The sequence below is a fragment of the Hemitrygon akajei genome, unplaced genomic scaffold, assembly GCF_048418815.1.
Source record: "Hemitrygon akajei unplaced genomic scaffold, sHemAka1.3 Scf000115, whole genome shotgun sequence".
NCBI lineage: Eukaryota > Metazoa > Chordata > Chondrichthyes > Myliobatiformes > Dasyatidae > Hemitrygon > Hemitrygon akajei.
Genome location: NW_027332001.1, coordinates 485,323 through 501,582, shown reverse-complemented (window position 1 = coordinate 501,582; position 16,260 = coordinate 485,323). Strand labels below are relative to the sequence as shown.

Sequence of the window (16,260 nt, the reverse complement as noted above, 5' to 3'; positions counted from 1 at the left end):
GCCAGAATGAGACCACCCAGAGGGTGGAGGAGCAGGATATATTCTATCTGCGTACCCTCCAACCTGACTGTATGAATATTGAATTCTCCTTCCAGTAAACAAATACCCCCACCCACTTTTCTATTCCCCACTCTGAATTTTCATTTCTGCTCACCAGCTCTTTACTTCCCCCTGGGTCCCCTCCTTCCCTTTCTCCTATTGACAACACTCCAGTTCTATATTCTCCAGCCCTTGACCTGCCCAACACTTGACTTCACCTATCACCTCCCAGCTCGCCTCTGTCTCTTCCCCGATCTTTTTATTCAGATCTCATCCCCTCCTCCCTGGGATTGAAAAAAGGCTGTTGGTCCAAAATGTCGACTGTTTACTCTTGTCCATAGATACTGCCTGTTGTGCTGAATTCCCATGGCATTTTGTGTCTGTTGCTTTGGATTTCCAGCATCTGCAGGCTTTCTCGTGTTTGAAGTAATTATTTTGGCTTTGTTGAGATTATACCTGGAATATGGTGTAAAATCCCGCTCCCCATACGAACACGGGTTATACAGACCAAAGCACAAACTGCCGGAGGAACTCAGTGGGTCGGGCAGCATCTGTGGAGGGAAATGGACCATCAACATTTCGGGCCGAGGCCCTCCCTCTGGACTGAGAGTGGACGGGAAATAGTCAGAGAAAAGAGGTGAGGGGTGGGGATGGTGCAAGAGCTGGGGAGTGAGAGGTGGATCCAGGTGAGGGGGAGGTGAGAAGGTGGAAATAGTGACGGGGTGGGAGGTGAGTGGTTGGGGTAACACGGGGCTGCAGAAGATATTTAATTCCATGGAGGATTATCGAAGAGGTTAGAGAGTATTTGTTATAGAGATTGACCAGACTGATTCCTGGAGGACGATGAAGTCTCAGGGATGGTCTTCTCATAAAACAGCGGCCGGCTGATGTGTGGGGACCGAAGGGATCGAGGAAATGAGGATCGTGGAGAAACATGTGGCTGAGATGGGAGAGCAGCCGCCATCTTGCTGATGTTTTGAGGGGCTGAATGGCCACCTCCTCCTGTTTTTTGCTTGATGTTTCAGTGTTCCTGTCCAGTGAGGCTCCGGAGGAATGTGAATAGAAATTAGTGTTTAGAAACATAGAAGTCGTTTCAATGAATCTTGCACATTTCCTCTTCGGGTGGGAATTGTGTGTCGGACAGGAATGGGAATCGAACCCGTAACTCTGAGAACCGGGAGGTGGAGAGATGGGGACGGGGAAGATACAGAGGGAAACATTAACAATGTAGCTGGTGTAAATATGAAATAATGTGTAAAATGCGGCAGGTAGGTCGGGCAGTGTGAGAGGGGCGAGGAGCGGAGTCAGCGGGTCGGACGGGAGACCCTCCACCCTCACCCATCGCCTGATCCACTTCTTGTTCCCATTTCAAACGCAGATCAGCAGCATCTGCGCTTTTCGCTTCCGAGGCCCCGCCCCCGCTCTCACAGTGGGCGGTGGTTTTGGTTCCGTTCTTTGTTGAAGCGGATCGTCGGCGGGGAGCCGGTGGACCGATCGCTGTCTGCGGGACAAATTGATCAAGTTCTCATTGGTCAGTATGGAGGCCGTTCACTCGGGGTGAACGCGACCGACAAATTCCCATCGGTGTGTACTTTAGCCGATTCCGGGGGAGGGGAACCTGATGTTGGGCAGAGAGTCCCGTTAACTTCCTCGAACTGGCGGCCTCGTCCCGCTTCCGGGATACAACCTGTCGTGGTCGGTCCGGGTTATGGGACCTTCACACCGAACCGCCTGAGATGAGCCGCCGCTCAGCCGCTGGTGTTCTGGTCCCAGGAGCGGGATGAGGTGGTCATGCCGAGACTGAACCCATCCATTAAGATGTACCTGGGGAACTTTACCTCCATCACCCGGCCCGGTATCGAATCCAAAATTCACCTGGATCGACGCCTGGGGTCGATAATTGTTTTACATATTTCAAGCACACTGGAAGCGACCATTAGGCCTGTTGTGTTCTTGCAGACAGAGGGTTAAACAGAGTAATCGCACCCTCGGTTGAATCCTCCACGTGTATGAGTAGTTCCCTCTTTCCCCCGTTCAGACGGGACAGTGAGATCCAGATCTCTCACGTCCTCTCGGGGGACTGGGAAGTTTATTTCCATCTTCTTTCCATTGCTACGACTTGCCGAAATGCTGACAGTGTTTCCCGATGTCTGGCCCTATTAATGCGAGAATTAAGTCTTGTTCATTTATCTGGGTTTCTCAGCAGATCGGCAGCATCTTGGACAGTTCTGGAACTGGGTCTTCCACCATTTGTCCTTTCAGAGATGTAGTCTGATGTAACGAGTTCCCAGCATTTTCTACATCATAATTTTACGTTTTGTTCCTGCTACACTGCAGGAAACATGGCAGACAGCTCTGCTGGGCAAGATCCCACACAGCAGGAAGATTGTGATCAAATGTGCTCGGTTTAGCTGCTGGGGTCAGGCTGGAGTGTATCCGCATCCTCTATACAGACCGGGAAACCAGCCTGAGCACCGGACCCGGCAGAGGGTCATTCGGTTCCAATTCCACCTTAGTTTGTGAATCGGAAATGGCAGGAACACCACGGCAAATTGCCGGCACCAAAGCGTCTTTGTATGGGTGATAATATTGGGCTGGTGACTCTGATGATATGGAACTGGCAGTATACGGGCTTCAGTCCAGGTTTGTAATTCTACAGCTGGGATCGGAATTTTCTCAGTCTGCAGTGAAGCTGAAATCTCGGGCGGTTGGGCATTGGTTATGAGGAAATCACCGTCAACACTGTCCAATAGGATATCATATCTGTCAAGTATTTTGGAGATTATTTAACAGTTAACTAGGGAGTTGGGTGAAGTTGGGCAGTGATGTTGTTCATCTGAACTTCGATAGAGTCTGTAACAAGATCCCGCATGGCAGCTGATCGGAAAAGTTCGGTCACGTGGGATTCACGGGGAGCTGGCGAGGTGGATTCACACCGGGCTCGATGACAAGAAGCAGAGGGAGATGATTGAAGATGGTTTTAGCGAATGGAGCCCTGTAGCGAGTGGAATGTGTGTGTCAGTGTCGACACCTCTGTTATTCATTATTCATGCCATTGATTTGTACATGAATGTTCAAGGCACGATCAGCAAATTTGAATTGAATTGAATTAAATTGACTTTATTTCTTACATTCTTCACATACATGAGGAGTAAAAATCTTTACGTTACGTCTCGGTCTAAATGTGCTATGTGCAATCAAAGTAATTTATAATTTAAAATAAATTGAACATTCCATATAATATAGATTACCACAGATCAACGTGAGTTAACTAGTCTGATGGCCTGGTGGAAGGAGCTGTTCCGGAGCCCGTTGGTCCTGGTTTTTTATTCGGCGGTACTTTTTTTCGGAAGGTAGCAGCTGGAATAGATTGTAGTTGGGGTTTCTCTGGCCCCCAATGATCTTTCGGGCCCTCTTTACACACCTGTCCTTGTAAAGGTCCCAAATCATGGGAAGTTCACAACTACAGATACGCTGGACTGTCCGTACCACTGTCTACAGAGTCCTGCGACTGAGGGATGTACAGTTCCCATAGCAGGCAGTGATGCAGCCAGTCAGGATGCTCTCAGTGGTGCCCCCATAAAAAAACTTCTTCGGAATTAGGGGTTTTGGCATATAGATGAGGGTAGTGCAGTGGATGTGATCTACATAGATTCTAGTAAGGCATTTGACAAGTTCAAACGGTAGGCTTATTCAGATAAACAGAAGGCATGGGATCCAGGGAAGTTTGGCCAGGTGGATTCAGAATTGGCTTGCCTGCAGAAGGCAGAGGGTCGTGGTGGAGGGAGTACATTCAGATTGGAGGGTTGTGACTAGTGCTGTCCCACTAGGATCGGTTCTGCGACCTGTACGTTTCGTGATTATTATTAATGACCTTCATGTGGGGGTAGAAGGGTGGGTTGGCAAGTTTGCAGACGACACAAAGGTTGGTGGTGTTGTAGATAGTGTAGAGGATTGTCGAAGATTGCAGAGAGATATTGATAGGATGCAGAAGTAGGCTGAGAAGTGACAGATGGAGTTCAACCCGGAAATGTGTGAGATGGTACACTTTGGAAGGACAAACTCCAAGGCAGAGTACAAAGTAAATGGCAAGATACTTGGTAGTGTGGAGGAGCAGAGAGATCTGGGGGTACATGTCCAGAGATCCCTGAAAGTTGCCTCACAGGCAGATAGGGTAGTTAAGAAAGCTTATGGGGTGCTAGCTTTCATAAGACTAAAGATAGAGTTTAAGAGTCGTAACGTAATGATGCAGCTCTATAAAACTCTGGTTTGGCCGCACTTGGAGTACTGTGTCCAGTTCTGGTCGCCTCACTATAGGAAGGATGTGGAAGCATTGGAAAGGGTACAGAGGAGATTTACCAGAATGCTGCCTGATTTAGAGAGTATGGATTATGATCAGATATTAAGGAAGCTAGGGCTTTACTCTTTGGAGAGTAGGAGGATGACAGGAGTCATGATAGAGGTGTACAAGATATTAAGAGGAATAGACACAGTGGACAGCCGGCGCCTCTTCCCCAGGGCACCACTGCTCAGTACAAGAGGACATGGCTTTAAGGTAAGGGGAGGGAAGTTCAAAGGGGATATTAGAGGAAGGTATTTTACCCAGACAGTGGTTGGTGCGTGGAATGCACTGCCTGAGTCAGTGGTGGAGGCAGATATACCAGTGAAGTTTAAGAGACAACAAAGGTATACGGAGGAATTTAAGGTGGGGGGTTATGTGGGAGGCAGGGTTTGATGGTTGTCACATTATTGTGGGCCGAAGGGCCTGTAATGTGCTGTGTTATTCTATGCTCTATGTTATTCGATACCGAACTTCCTCAACCGTCTGAGGCGCTTTTGTGCCTTTTTCACCGCACAGCTGATGTGAACAGACAGTGTGAGATCCTTGGTGATGGGGATGCCGAGGAACTTAAAGCTGTTCACTATCTCAGCCCCAGATCGACTGATGTCAATAGGGGTTTACCCGTCTCCATTCCTCCTGTAATCCACAACCAGCTCCTTTGTTTTTGCGATATTGAGAGGAAGGTTGTTACTTTGCCACCACTGTGTCAGAGAGATGACCTCTTCCCTGTAGGCCACCTCGTTATTGCTTGAGAGGAGGCCAATCTATGTGGTGTCGTCGACAAATTTCATTAGCAGATTAGAGCCGTGGGTGGCGACACAGCCATGGGTCTACAGGGAGACTAAATTCGAGAGACTGGTTGTTATGGCAACAGGTGACATTGAATTTCAAAGACATCTTGGTCAGTTTTTGAGATGGGCTGAGGAATGGCAAATGGTTTTTAACTTGGACAAGTGAGAGATGATGCATTTTGGACAGTCAACTAGGTAGGACTGGTATAGTGAACGGGAGGGCATCGGGTGTTGTGGAACAGAGCGACCTGGGGTGAAAAGAGTACAGTTCACTGAAAGTGGACGTGCAAGTATAGAGGGTGAACAAAAGGGCTTTAATAATGCTGGCCATCAGTTAGGGTATTGAGTTCTGGATTATGAGCATTATATTGTAGTTATACAATTTTTTGGTGCGGATACACAGAGTATTATGTACAGTTGTGTTCACCCTACTGTAATACAGATATTATCAGTCTGGAGATGGTGCAGACGAGATTGCTGAAAATGATGCCTGGAATAGAGGGCCGAGTCATAGGAAGTGGTTGGCCAAGCTGGATCTTCATTCCAGAGGAGAATGGAGGTGACATTGTAGGAGTTTATAAAATCAAGAGGGAGTATAGATAATGTGGTTGGTCATATTATTTTTCCAAGGGCTCAGGATTCAAGCTTGCGTAATGTCATTCCAGTATAGCAGAACAAAATAATTGTTACTCTGTGTTCGAAGCAGGACACAGAGAAAAAAAAAACAACAAAATGACAGAGACCACAATAATAAACAAAACACAATACATAAAGTATGATAGCTTAAAACATTGATTGTAAGTCCCTAAAGTGACGTTAGGAACAGGAGTGTCTGGACATACGGAGACTGCCAATATTTGCCTGTCCATAAAGTGACGTCAGGCACAGGAGAATCTGGGATACGGAGACTGATTTTGATTGTATGTCCCTAAAGTGATGTTAGCCACAGGAGAATCTGAAGATATGGAGACTGATATTGATTGTCTGTCCATAAAGTTACTTTAGGCACAGAAGTGCCTAGAACTGTCAGGAAACTAGTAGTGGGTAGGGTGTGGAGGGTGGGTTATGAGTATAGGTGTATCAGGCTCACTACCTGGGGAAAATGACTGTTTGGAGCCTAATTGTCCTGGCGTGGATGTTACAGATCCACAATTCCTTTTAGGTAGCACCAGAGTCGTAAAGAGAGTTTTGGGCATCTTGACCTTTATAACGCAGGTTATTTAGAAGAGGGGTTGGGATATTAATGCTAAAGTTGTAAAAGACACCGTGATTTCCAAATATGCAGAATTGTGTGCAGTTCCGGTCAGCTGCTGGGAAGAAAGATATCGATAAGCGTGAAAGAGAGCACGGAAAATTACACGGACATTGTTGGTGTTTCAGAAAGCAATTATAGTGATAGGTTGAACAGGTTGGAACTTGATTACCTGGAATACAGAGAAATGATGGGATATATATAGGGTTCCAACTTTTTTATGTCATTTGCCCCTTCAATTAAAGCAGGGGTCCATGGACCCCAGGTTGGGAACCCCCGCTAGAGATACAGAAATCTATGATGGTATAAATAGGGTGAATAAAGGTAGGAATTTCCCCTCAGGTTGGGTAAGATCATGGATTTAGGGCAAAAAGTGACACATTTATGGGGAATCAGAGGGGGAACTACTTCACTCAGAGGGTGGTGCGAATGCGGAACCAGCTCCCAGCAGAAGTAAGAGATGGAGGCTCAATTGTAGTATTTGAGTGATTTTTGGGTCGGTACATGGATGAGGGAGGTATAGAGGGTTATGGTCAGGGTACAGGGGGATGGGACCACACCGAACATGGCACGGGGTGGATGGGCTAACAGTCCTGTGGCTGTGCTCCAAGGGCTCTGTGAATCTCTATTGAAACTTCTACACACAATCGACAGGTCGAATCCAACAATGTGATTTTATTTTTGGACCAGCGTCTGCACTGCTGAGAGCTCTGTAGAGCTGAAACTACCATGAAATTTACTCAATGCACCCAGAAAGGGTGAATACAACCACTGGAATTTTAGTATCCCCATTACAAAATGGCTGAATGTTCAGTTCATCTTTGTCACAATGAAACCGAGAACGTGTCACACTGAGTTTGTTATTTCCCCGCTCGGTTATCTTTGCGAGGCACTTCCTCCGTCATCAGGGCAACAGCTCACCAGAGCTGCAGAGAGTGTTGAACATGTTTATCGCTCTCTGGTTGCTGACTCTCAACGGAGAGAGAGAGTGGCCTCAGATACGAGGATGTTTTCAGCATTTACTGTTTGGGATGGAATGAAGAAGATTGTAGGGATTGTATTTATGCAATTCTGTTCTGGGTGTCAAACATCTTGCAGTTAGTCATCGTTTCTGCAAGAAAAGAAACAAAAACAATTCTCTTGCACTGAGTTTCCAGTGCTATATTTCCAATTTTATATTTAGAACATTTTGTTCCTGTTACACGACGGGGAAAGTGCCGGCTCATAGACCTGGGCCACACCGCACTCAACAATAAAATAATGAACAAATGTGCTCAATGTAACTGTGGAGGCAACTATCATCTCCCGCTGATCCCCGTCCAGACAAAGGATCATCAGGCTCCAGTTCTGTCACGGGTTGGTGTGGGAGTGTAAGATTTTGAACTGGGATTAACTGAGACACTGCCGCATATTACCGGCAGCAAAGAGCCTTGGGAGAGTTGGTGTTTGAGATACAATCTTGGAACGGGAGCTCCAGGAATATGGAAATGGCATTGTTTGTGCTTCGGTTTACGTTGGTGCTTTTACAGATGCGGTTGTATGTTTCTCCTTCCGCAATGAAGCAGACATCTCCGGGGGCTGGATATTGGTAGCGTGAATCTCTCAGTGTGAGATTGGGAATACCTAGTATGAGATGTGGAAAAGATGTGCGGGCTGTGACCCTCTGAGGTTGGATCTTGGGATACCACACATGTTTTGACCCAGATAAAATGAATCAGGGGATTAAGGTGTCCGGGTTTATGAGCTGTTGATCGAGTATTTCTGTTCTGTGCTCAGATATTTGGTTCTGAAGTTCCTTTGGAAGCAAAGCAGAGACTGAGTTCCCATTCCATCCCTCACAGGTAAAGGCTGTGATTAAATACACTGTTTTGTGCTTGCACCAGTAGAAATAGACCGGGGTTTCAGAATTCAATTCACATTTGGAAATTCCCCCTCACTCTCACCTGTCTGTCTGCCAGTGGGAGTCAAACAGAAACTCAAGATGCTGAAGGTAGAACAGAACATGGAACAGTACATCACAGGAACAGGCCCTTCGGCCACAATGGTGTGCCAAACCAGCTAAAAAGTAAATCAACCCCCTCCCTCAAAATCTAGGGTTGGTGGGGGTGGGGGGTGAAGTTAGGGCGGAAGTGATTATTTACATCAACTGAATAACAACAAGCCTGGATACAGTGGAAATGGAGAGGGTGTCTGGATTAGACGGAGAATCTGGGAACTCAGGGTGCTGCCTCAGAATAAAGAAGCTTTTCTTTAAAACTGAGATGAAAGCAATTACTTCAGCCAAAGGTTGTTTGATCTGTGGAATTTGTTACCACTAAGGGCGGTGGAGGCGATCATTGAGTATATTCATGTTATGGATTGCTAAATAGGTTGAGAATTATAGCAGGAAGGAAGAATACGGTGTTGGAAAATAATCCCCCTTGATTGATTACGGAGCATTCTAGAATGACTTAATCACATAATTCTACTCCTATATATTATGACTTGTATCTTATACCATGACTGAATGATGACTTCCTTGTATCCCATCACAAACAACAGAAAATCTTCAGATGCTGGAAATCCAAGCAACTCACACAAACTGCTGGACTAACCGAGCAGGCCGGGCAGCATCTATGGAAGAGAGTAGAGTCGACATACGGATGTTGCCTGGCCTGATGAGTTCCTCCAGAATTTTGTGTCTGTTCTTTTGTGTCAGGCTTGGTAAAGAGTGAGGGGCAGTTACAGATTTCTTCACTCGGATTATGACACAGCGTTCATGATTTAAATTTCAGGTTAATGCTTTGTTCTCGTTTGTTTTAGTAACATACTTCATTTTCTCTCTGGTTAAAGTTAGACCTGCGGTGAGAGGTTTATTGGAAGAAACGCCCAGAACTGGAAGCAAACCACAGCTGAAAACGAGGGAACAGCAACAAGTTAACCAGCCCGAGGACTGAGAGCACCGACTGGAGAGAACCATTCTGACTCGGAGATTGCATTGATTCAGCCAGAAGAAAGTTTGGTGAGTCTCATTTACCCAAATAACTGGTCTTTTAGACATTACATTTCTGTACCAAGGAAGGTAGGAAATAACTGGAGTGGGACTGAATAAACCTAGAAGTGCCAGTTATGCCAGTTGCAATCATTCCAGATATACTGATGTGCTGTCAGCATCAGCTCTATGAAGCCACGCACATTCCTCATATTCTTTGCTCATTTCAAACTTGTCACTGCTGATGTTTCCTTGCTTGTCTGTGTTACGTCATAATAATCTCAAAATGCGTTGAGAATTTTTTCCCTTCAGAAGACGCCACAGTTGTTTCCTGCTGTAGTGATTGTAGAAATGTGGAATTACCATGAACTACAGCAACATGTCATTGACCCCTCTGTCTATTGCAAGCTGCAATGATATACTTGCCCTCGAGTATATCGTCGTGCAAGCCTCTGCTAAGAGCAAACCCTCTTGAAGCCAAATGTCCCGGCACGACATTTAATTCAGTCGGAACTAGCAAATGTCAACCAATAATTTAAATTTACATACCCTGTCGTCATCGTGTTTTTCAACCAATGAATTGTCAGAACCTATGAATCTGTGATTAAGCAGAAATAGGTTTTGCAATGTTCCCATTTAATCCTGTACCAAAGCCATGGGTTATACCTGTACTTGAGATGAACGAATGTCCTTGCAGCCAGGACTACTAGAGCTACCGGAGTCGGTTTAAACTCAGTCATTTCGGGATGGGAAGCAGCGTGTTGGGTCAGATGATGGAGGAGTTGATATAAAGGTAGATGCAATGTTCAGAGAGACTGTGAAAGATTGGCTGTGGAGAGGGCATCGTGTAGTGAAAAGCAGCAACAGTTTCCCTTCCCCCTCCCCACACACCCTCTCACCCTCCTATTCTTTTGCCAGTATTGATCGCGGGAGTTAGGAACTCTTTCTACTCACTGCCCAGAGAAATTAAAGCCTTTTATTCCATTCAAAGCTCTGTTTGTTTATAAAGAGTGGGGTTGAAGTGTTATCGAAATGAACATGGGAGAATGCGTAACGAAAGTTTAAATCAGATCAGCAGCAGGTTCGGAGGGCCGAGTGGTCCACTTATGCATTTGGTGTGTTGATTAGAAAAGTTCTGACAGTTTAATTCGTGTAAGCCAATATAAGTTCTGCATAATAATTATATTATGCAACTGAAAAGAAACCATACATCGATTAAGTATATACATCGAGATTTGTGTGTTAATGTTGTATCCCGGCAGGTTGCGGATCGACCATGACACAATCGGTGAGCTGGTCAGCGCGGTACGGGACCGACGGACGCGCTCCCCGTTCCCTGTTACTGACTCGACAGTCTCCCCATCCACCACGCGCACCAGCTCACCGCCCCGCCCACTGCCCACGCGCGCCCTCTCGCGGAGCTTCGTCACCCTCGGGCTGACATTGATACGATTTAAGCATGCTGCGCGTGCCCGGTATCTCCCGTGAACTGACGTGAGATTTACTTGTCTCTCATTGGTGACACCAAATACCAATTTAGCATAACAACCAAAGGGGATATGGGCTTCGTCATTAAGGAGTTCCCTTAACAAGGATTTGGCGGAGCTGTAAGGGTGACGGATTGAAGTGGGAGTTCAGGGGGTTTATCTCCTCAGAATGAGCTAGGATGGAGAAGGCTTCAGCATATTTTTAGTGGACACCGATAAAGTGTTGCCTGCAAGTGCGGAGTCGGGGTGATTTTAACAGCAAGTCACGATCTTACTATCTGACACGGTGGGCTGGAGGGACCCGGTGGCTGCCTTTTGTTTGCGGTGTCTGGGTTTAAACAACGGAGTAAACAGACCCACCTTGGGCCAGCAGTCTGTCCCAGTGGGTGCAGTGTGGTCAGATGCTTGGAGTATGGTTGCTCCCTGTCTGCATTAGGGACAAAATGCAACATTTACAAGTCTGTTATTGACTGAAAACATCTATAGTCATTCGTTTTTTTTTTGTTTATGATACAATCATTGTCCAATTTATGTTCAAGTTTAATAGTCATTCAAAACATACATGAAAACACATGAACACAGCCAAATACAACAGCGTTACTGCACACAAAGCCTCCTTACTGGAAACTGCCTCTCTAAGATACCCCAAGGGCATAGGCATTTCCTGAATAATATTATCTATCCATCGTAGCCTCTGTCATCCTCTCCTTTTGCCTTCTGTTTTACCGAACATGAGAGTCGTCTCCAAAGAATCCTGTCCCCTCATGATGTGGTCAAAATAATTGAGCTTTTCAAACTTCCCAGTGAGCAGTCTGGCGTATTTCTCCAAGTATTGACTTGTTGGATCTTCTTGCTGTCCAACGAACACTTTCCCCCAACATCCAACTTCAGAGGCGTTGATCAATTTGTATTCAGCCTTATTAATAGTCCAGCTCTCACAGCCTTACATCACAACTGGAAATACTATATACTTGACTCTACGGTCCTTCGCAGACAATGTTATGTCTCTGCATTTCAGTATTTTATCTAAATTTGCCATTACTACCCTTCCCAGAAGTAAGCGCCATTTAATACGCTGCATTTACCATCATTTTCAATTTTTCTTTATTGATTAAAAAAATTATATGAATAGATACAAATCAGAGGTGAAGTTATATCAAATACAAAATAGAATAAACGTACAAAGAAAATGATATACACTGTCAAAATCATGTGTAATATAATATTAGGTTATTATATATAAACAGAGAACCTCAACTCCTCTTGACAATTCATACAAAAAAAGACTGGAAATGTTCTATTTATAGGAGAGAAAAAAACACTAAACTAACCTAAAACAAAAAAAAAGAGGGGGGGGGGGACTGGGCATTCCATCTGAGGAGAAGATTACAAAAAAAGAAGAAAACGTCTTTCTGGTCAAATCTGAAACTTCACGGAGGAAGAAAGAAAAGAAAGAAAAAAAAAACAAAAAAAAATTTAAAAAAAGAAAAGAAAAGAAATTAGATCGTATGAAAATATTGAATAAAAGGTGGCCAGGTTTGTTCAAATTTGAAAGATGTATCAAACGTCTGACTTCTAATTTTCTCCAAGTTTGTACAAAACATAATGGAAGAGAGCCAGAAAAAAAGCAGTAGGTGGATTAGGATCCTTCCAATGCAACAAAATAGCTCTCCTACCCAATAAATTTGAAAAGGTTATCACATTTACCATCGATAGAAATCTTTGAACCAGGGAAGAAAAAATCCGACTCTGCTTCCACTTCCTTTCCATTTATTACCACAGAGTTAATAGGACTGGCTGGTTTTCTTAATATTGAGCAAGAAGCCAGCTTTCAACTTTGTTCTTTCACTTTCATTAGAAGCTTCTTCAGATCCTCCTCACTTTCAGCCATTAGAATAGTATTACATGCATATCTGAATTTATTAATATTCTGTCTGGTAATTTTCACTGCAACATTTTGAGTCCTCTCGACCAGCATTCCTCATATGTTCAGCATATAGATTAAATAAGCAGGGTGACAATATGCAGCCTGGTCATACTCCTTTCCAAATCTTGAACCAGTTTGTTGTTCTGTGTCGTTCTAACTGTTGCTTCTTGATCTTTGTACAAATTTCTCATAAGGCAGAACAGATGTCCAGTTATTCCCATTTCTTTAAGGATTTGCCATAGTTTATTATGGACGACACTGCTGAAGGCTTTAGAGTAGTCAATAAAACATAGATAAACACTTTTCTGAAATTCTCGCGTTTTCTCCATTATCCAGCGTAGGTTAGCAATTTGGTCTCTGGTGCCTCCGCCTCTTCTAAAAGCAGCTTCTATCTGGCAGTTCGTGTTCCATATATTGCTAGGGTCTTGCTTGCACAATCTTTAGCTTTACCTTTCTAGCACGTGAAAACTTTCGGTAATTTGAACAATACTTTACATTTCCGTTCTTGGGTATTGGGATAAAAACGGATCTTAATCCAGCCTAAAAGTCATTGTTGTTTATATTTTCCCAGATCTGCTGGAAAATTGCATGCAACACTTTTACAGCATCACCTTTTAGAATTTTCAACAATTTTACTGAAATCCTGTCACATCCTGCAGCCTCATTATTGGCAATGTTTTCTATCGCCAATTCGACTTCACTTTCCAGAATGTCTGGCTCTAGATCGATGAGGGAGTCATTGCAGGTGTCTTTGCTGTTGGATCTTTCTGCAATTCTTCTGTATGTTCCTGCCGTTTCCCTTTGATGTCCTTTGCTTCTGTAAGGTCCTTCCCTTCTTTGTCTCTACCTATGCTCATTTTACATGAAATGTTCCTTTGATTTCTCGAATCTCCTGCAACAGATCTCTTCTTTTTTTCCAATTCTGTTGGCTTCTTCAGCTTCAGTGCATCGCTCTTTTAAGTAAGTTTACTTATATTTCCTTGCTATCTTTTTGAAATTTGTATTCAGTTGGAGGTCTTTGTACCAATCTCCATTTACTCCCTGGAATGTAGGAGAGTGAGCAATGACCTTACAAAAGTGTTTTAAATTTGAAGGACAGAGTAACTGAATCATACTTTTTTATTTGTGTAATTCAGGTCATTGCCAGCAGGTGGGGCTTTCTTCCACCCGGACGTCAGACCAGCAGACGATAATCAACCAACGTCAGTCAGAGTCAGAATGGACACTGGTATGTTCATTGGGCTCTTTCTTATTAAAACTCTGTCATCGTGGTACACGTGTAGTCAAATCATCAATAATTCAGAGGGCTAAACTTGGGCGATAAAGGGGCAGAGAGAAAGTACCATCAAACAGGGTCATTGTTCCAACTGTTAAAGCGACTTTGAGCACTGGAACAATTCACCAGCTCCAGCGCAGGGACCTAACGAGGGGAATGGTCGAATCGCTCCCCTCACCACACAAATCTTCACCTGAGTGAAAGGAGAAGGAGCCCCCGAATAAGGTGGGAGTGGGTAACACTCAGACAGGAATACAGCAGCGGGCAATGTAACAGTCGAGGGAACAGATAGAATTTCCGTCAGCATTTGGTACGCCCTGATGTGGGAAATGCCTCCGACAGCCATTGAGAGAAACAGATGGTGTTTTCTGTTTGGAAGGGCAATGTTGAATTCTCCCCAGATTAACGGGTTGTTGCACAATGGAGGTGAGGAGAGTTCCCGGTGTCTGTTCCCCCTGGCCGAGTTAAAGAACGTTATATTGAGGGAGGACGGGCTGGGTGCAGGAGACAGTGAACAAGAGAAATTGTACACAGGGAATCTGGTGGGTGGGGGGGGGGGGCTACTGAAGCAATGAAATGTCCTTGGCAAATAGGATTAAAGTAAAACAAAATAATAAGTGGAGAGGGCACCGTACAAAATGCTGGAGGAACCCAGCTGGTCAGGAAGCACCTATAGAGAAAAAATAACCTTCAACGTTTCGGGCTGAGAATCTGTAAATTGATTTCAAAGTCGTCTTGGGTACATAAAATGGAGTCAGCACTAGAGGAGCGTTGTTCTGGCTGAAGGTCTGTGACCAGTCGTGTTCGCAAGGATCACTGTTTCGCCATGCGTCGTGTGTGTGAATCAAATAGGTTAATCATATGATATACTGGGTGGACTTATTCGTTGATTTACAGAGTTGGAGGAGTTGAATAAATTTGGGACTGTTGTCAATATGTTCAGAATCCAGTTAGAAATAGGAACAGAGAGTCACCAAGTACAGATAATTCAGGCAAATGTGAGAAGTTGCACTTTGAGAGGTCAAATTCGCGAGCAATGTGCACAGTGAATGTTGGGACTGATAATAAGATTGATGTACTGTCGGGTCTTGTGATGGATGTGCATAGCTCCCTGCAGGTGGCAACACAATTGGTAGTGTGCTAACGATGAGTTGAGGTATTTGTTAAAGTTAGACTGTAACTGGATACGCGTTGGTTAAGAGACAATTTCAGTATTGTGCACAAATCGAGAATGATGTGGAGGGTCTGTAGAGGGTGCAGACGAGTTTCACCACAAAAACCTGAGGTAACAGGTTTAAGTTTAGATGGTAAAGTTTAAAGGGGATTTAGGATGCAAGTTTTCCACAGAGAGTGATCGGTGTCTGGAATGAGCTGCCGAGGGAGGGACTGGAAACAGATACTCTGCAGCGTCTGAGAGGCGTTTGAACTCATGAGTAGGCTGGGAACGGAGGGATATTGACCATGTTCCTGTAGATGGGATTGGTTTAAATTGGCATTGTGCCCGCATACGCATGGTACATCTACTATTTTATGTTCTATGACCAACTACAGATCTGAACTCTGCCATCTCCGCCTTCCTGTCAAATTGTGAGGATCACCAACTGTTCCAGTTGACGAGATTCTACATGGAGCGACTGGAGCAGGCGATTGAGGAGGGTGTGGAGGGCGTCAGTTTCATGTTAACTCATGATCATCATTTCAATGAGCGAGAGTATCACGTAAGTGGTTGGAACATAGGCTGAGTGTAGATTCTACAGAATCTATCACAGACCGACAGAACCGGTTTAACGGCACCTCTGGGCAATGAAAATCCTGTAATGCTTGTGGTGAACATCAAGAAAAGAGTTTTCATCTGCGAAAACACGGAACTTTTATTAACCAATTCAAGCCTCTCTCCAGTTTTCTGATCACTTTCATTTATAGACAGATTAGGATACAGGCAATGATTGAGAGGTGAATTTAGTGATGTGACACTTGACGGACATTGCAAGTGGACAGAAAACTCTGACATCACACCATGTTCCCAATGTTCGACCTTAGTGGCCATTCATCAATGTGTTCTCCTGATGACCCACGGGTTTCCCACAAATCAAATATATAGTGACTTATTTCTCAGCTCATTCTCAGTCTACCTTCAACTCCATTTTCAACTCAGGCAACACTGACTATCGTCTC

The 16,260-nt window shown here is 44.6% G+C and overlaps 1 protein-coding gene across 1 annotated transcript in view; it reads left to right on the top strand.

The window, feature by feature from the left end:
• Nucleotides 1-1,523: 1,523 nt before the first annotated feature.
• The window catches only part of LOC140723494 (NACHT, LRR and PYD domains-containing protein 3-like), a 36,855-nt gene continuing 22,118 nt past the window's right edge, over nt 1,524-16,260 (top strand). The window contains exons 1-4 of the mRNA XM_073038061.1: nt 1,524-1,570; nt 9,257-9,425; nt 13,946-14,037; nt 15,637-15,803. Coding sequence (XP_072894162.1) covers nt 14,028-14,037; nt 15,637-15,803 — 177 coding nt within the window. The 5' untranslated portion in view covers nt 1,524-1,570; nt 9,257-9,425; nt 13,946-14,027. The remainder of the gene's footprint in view (nt 1,571-9,256; nt 9,426-13,945; nt 14,038-15,636; nt 15,804-16,260) is intronic.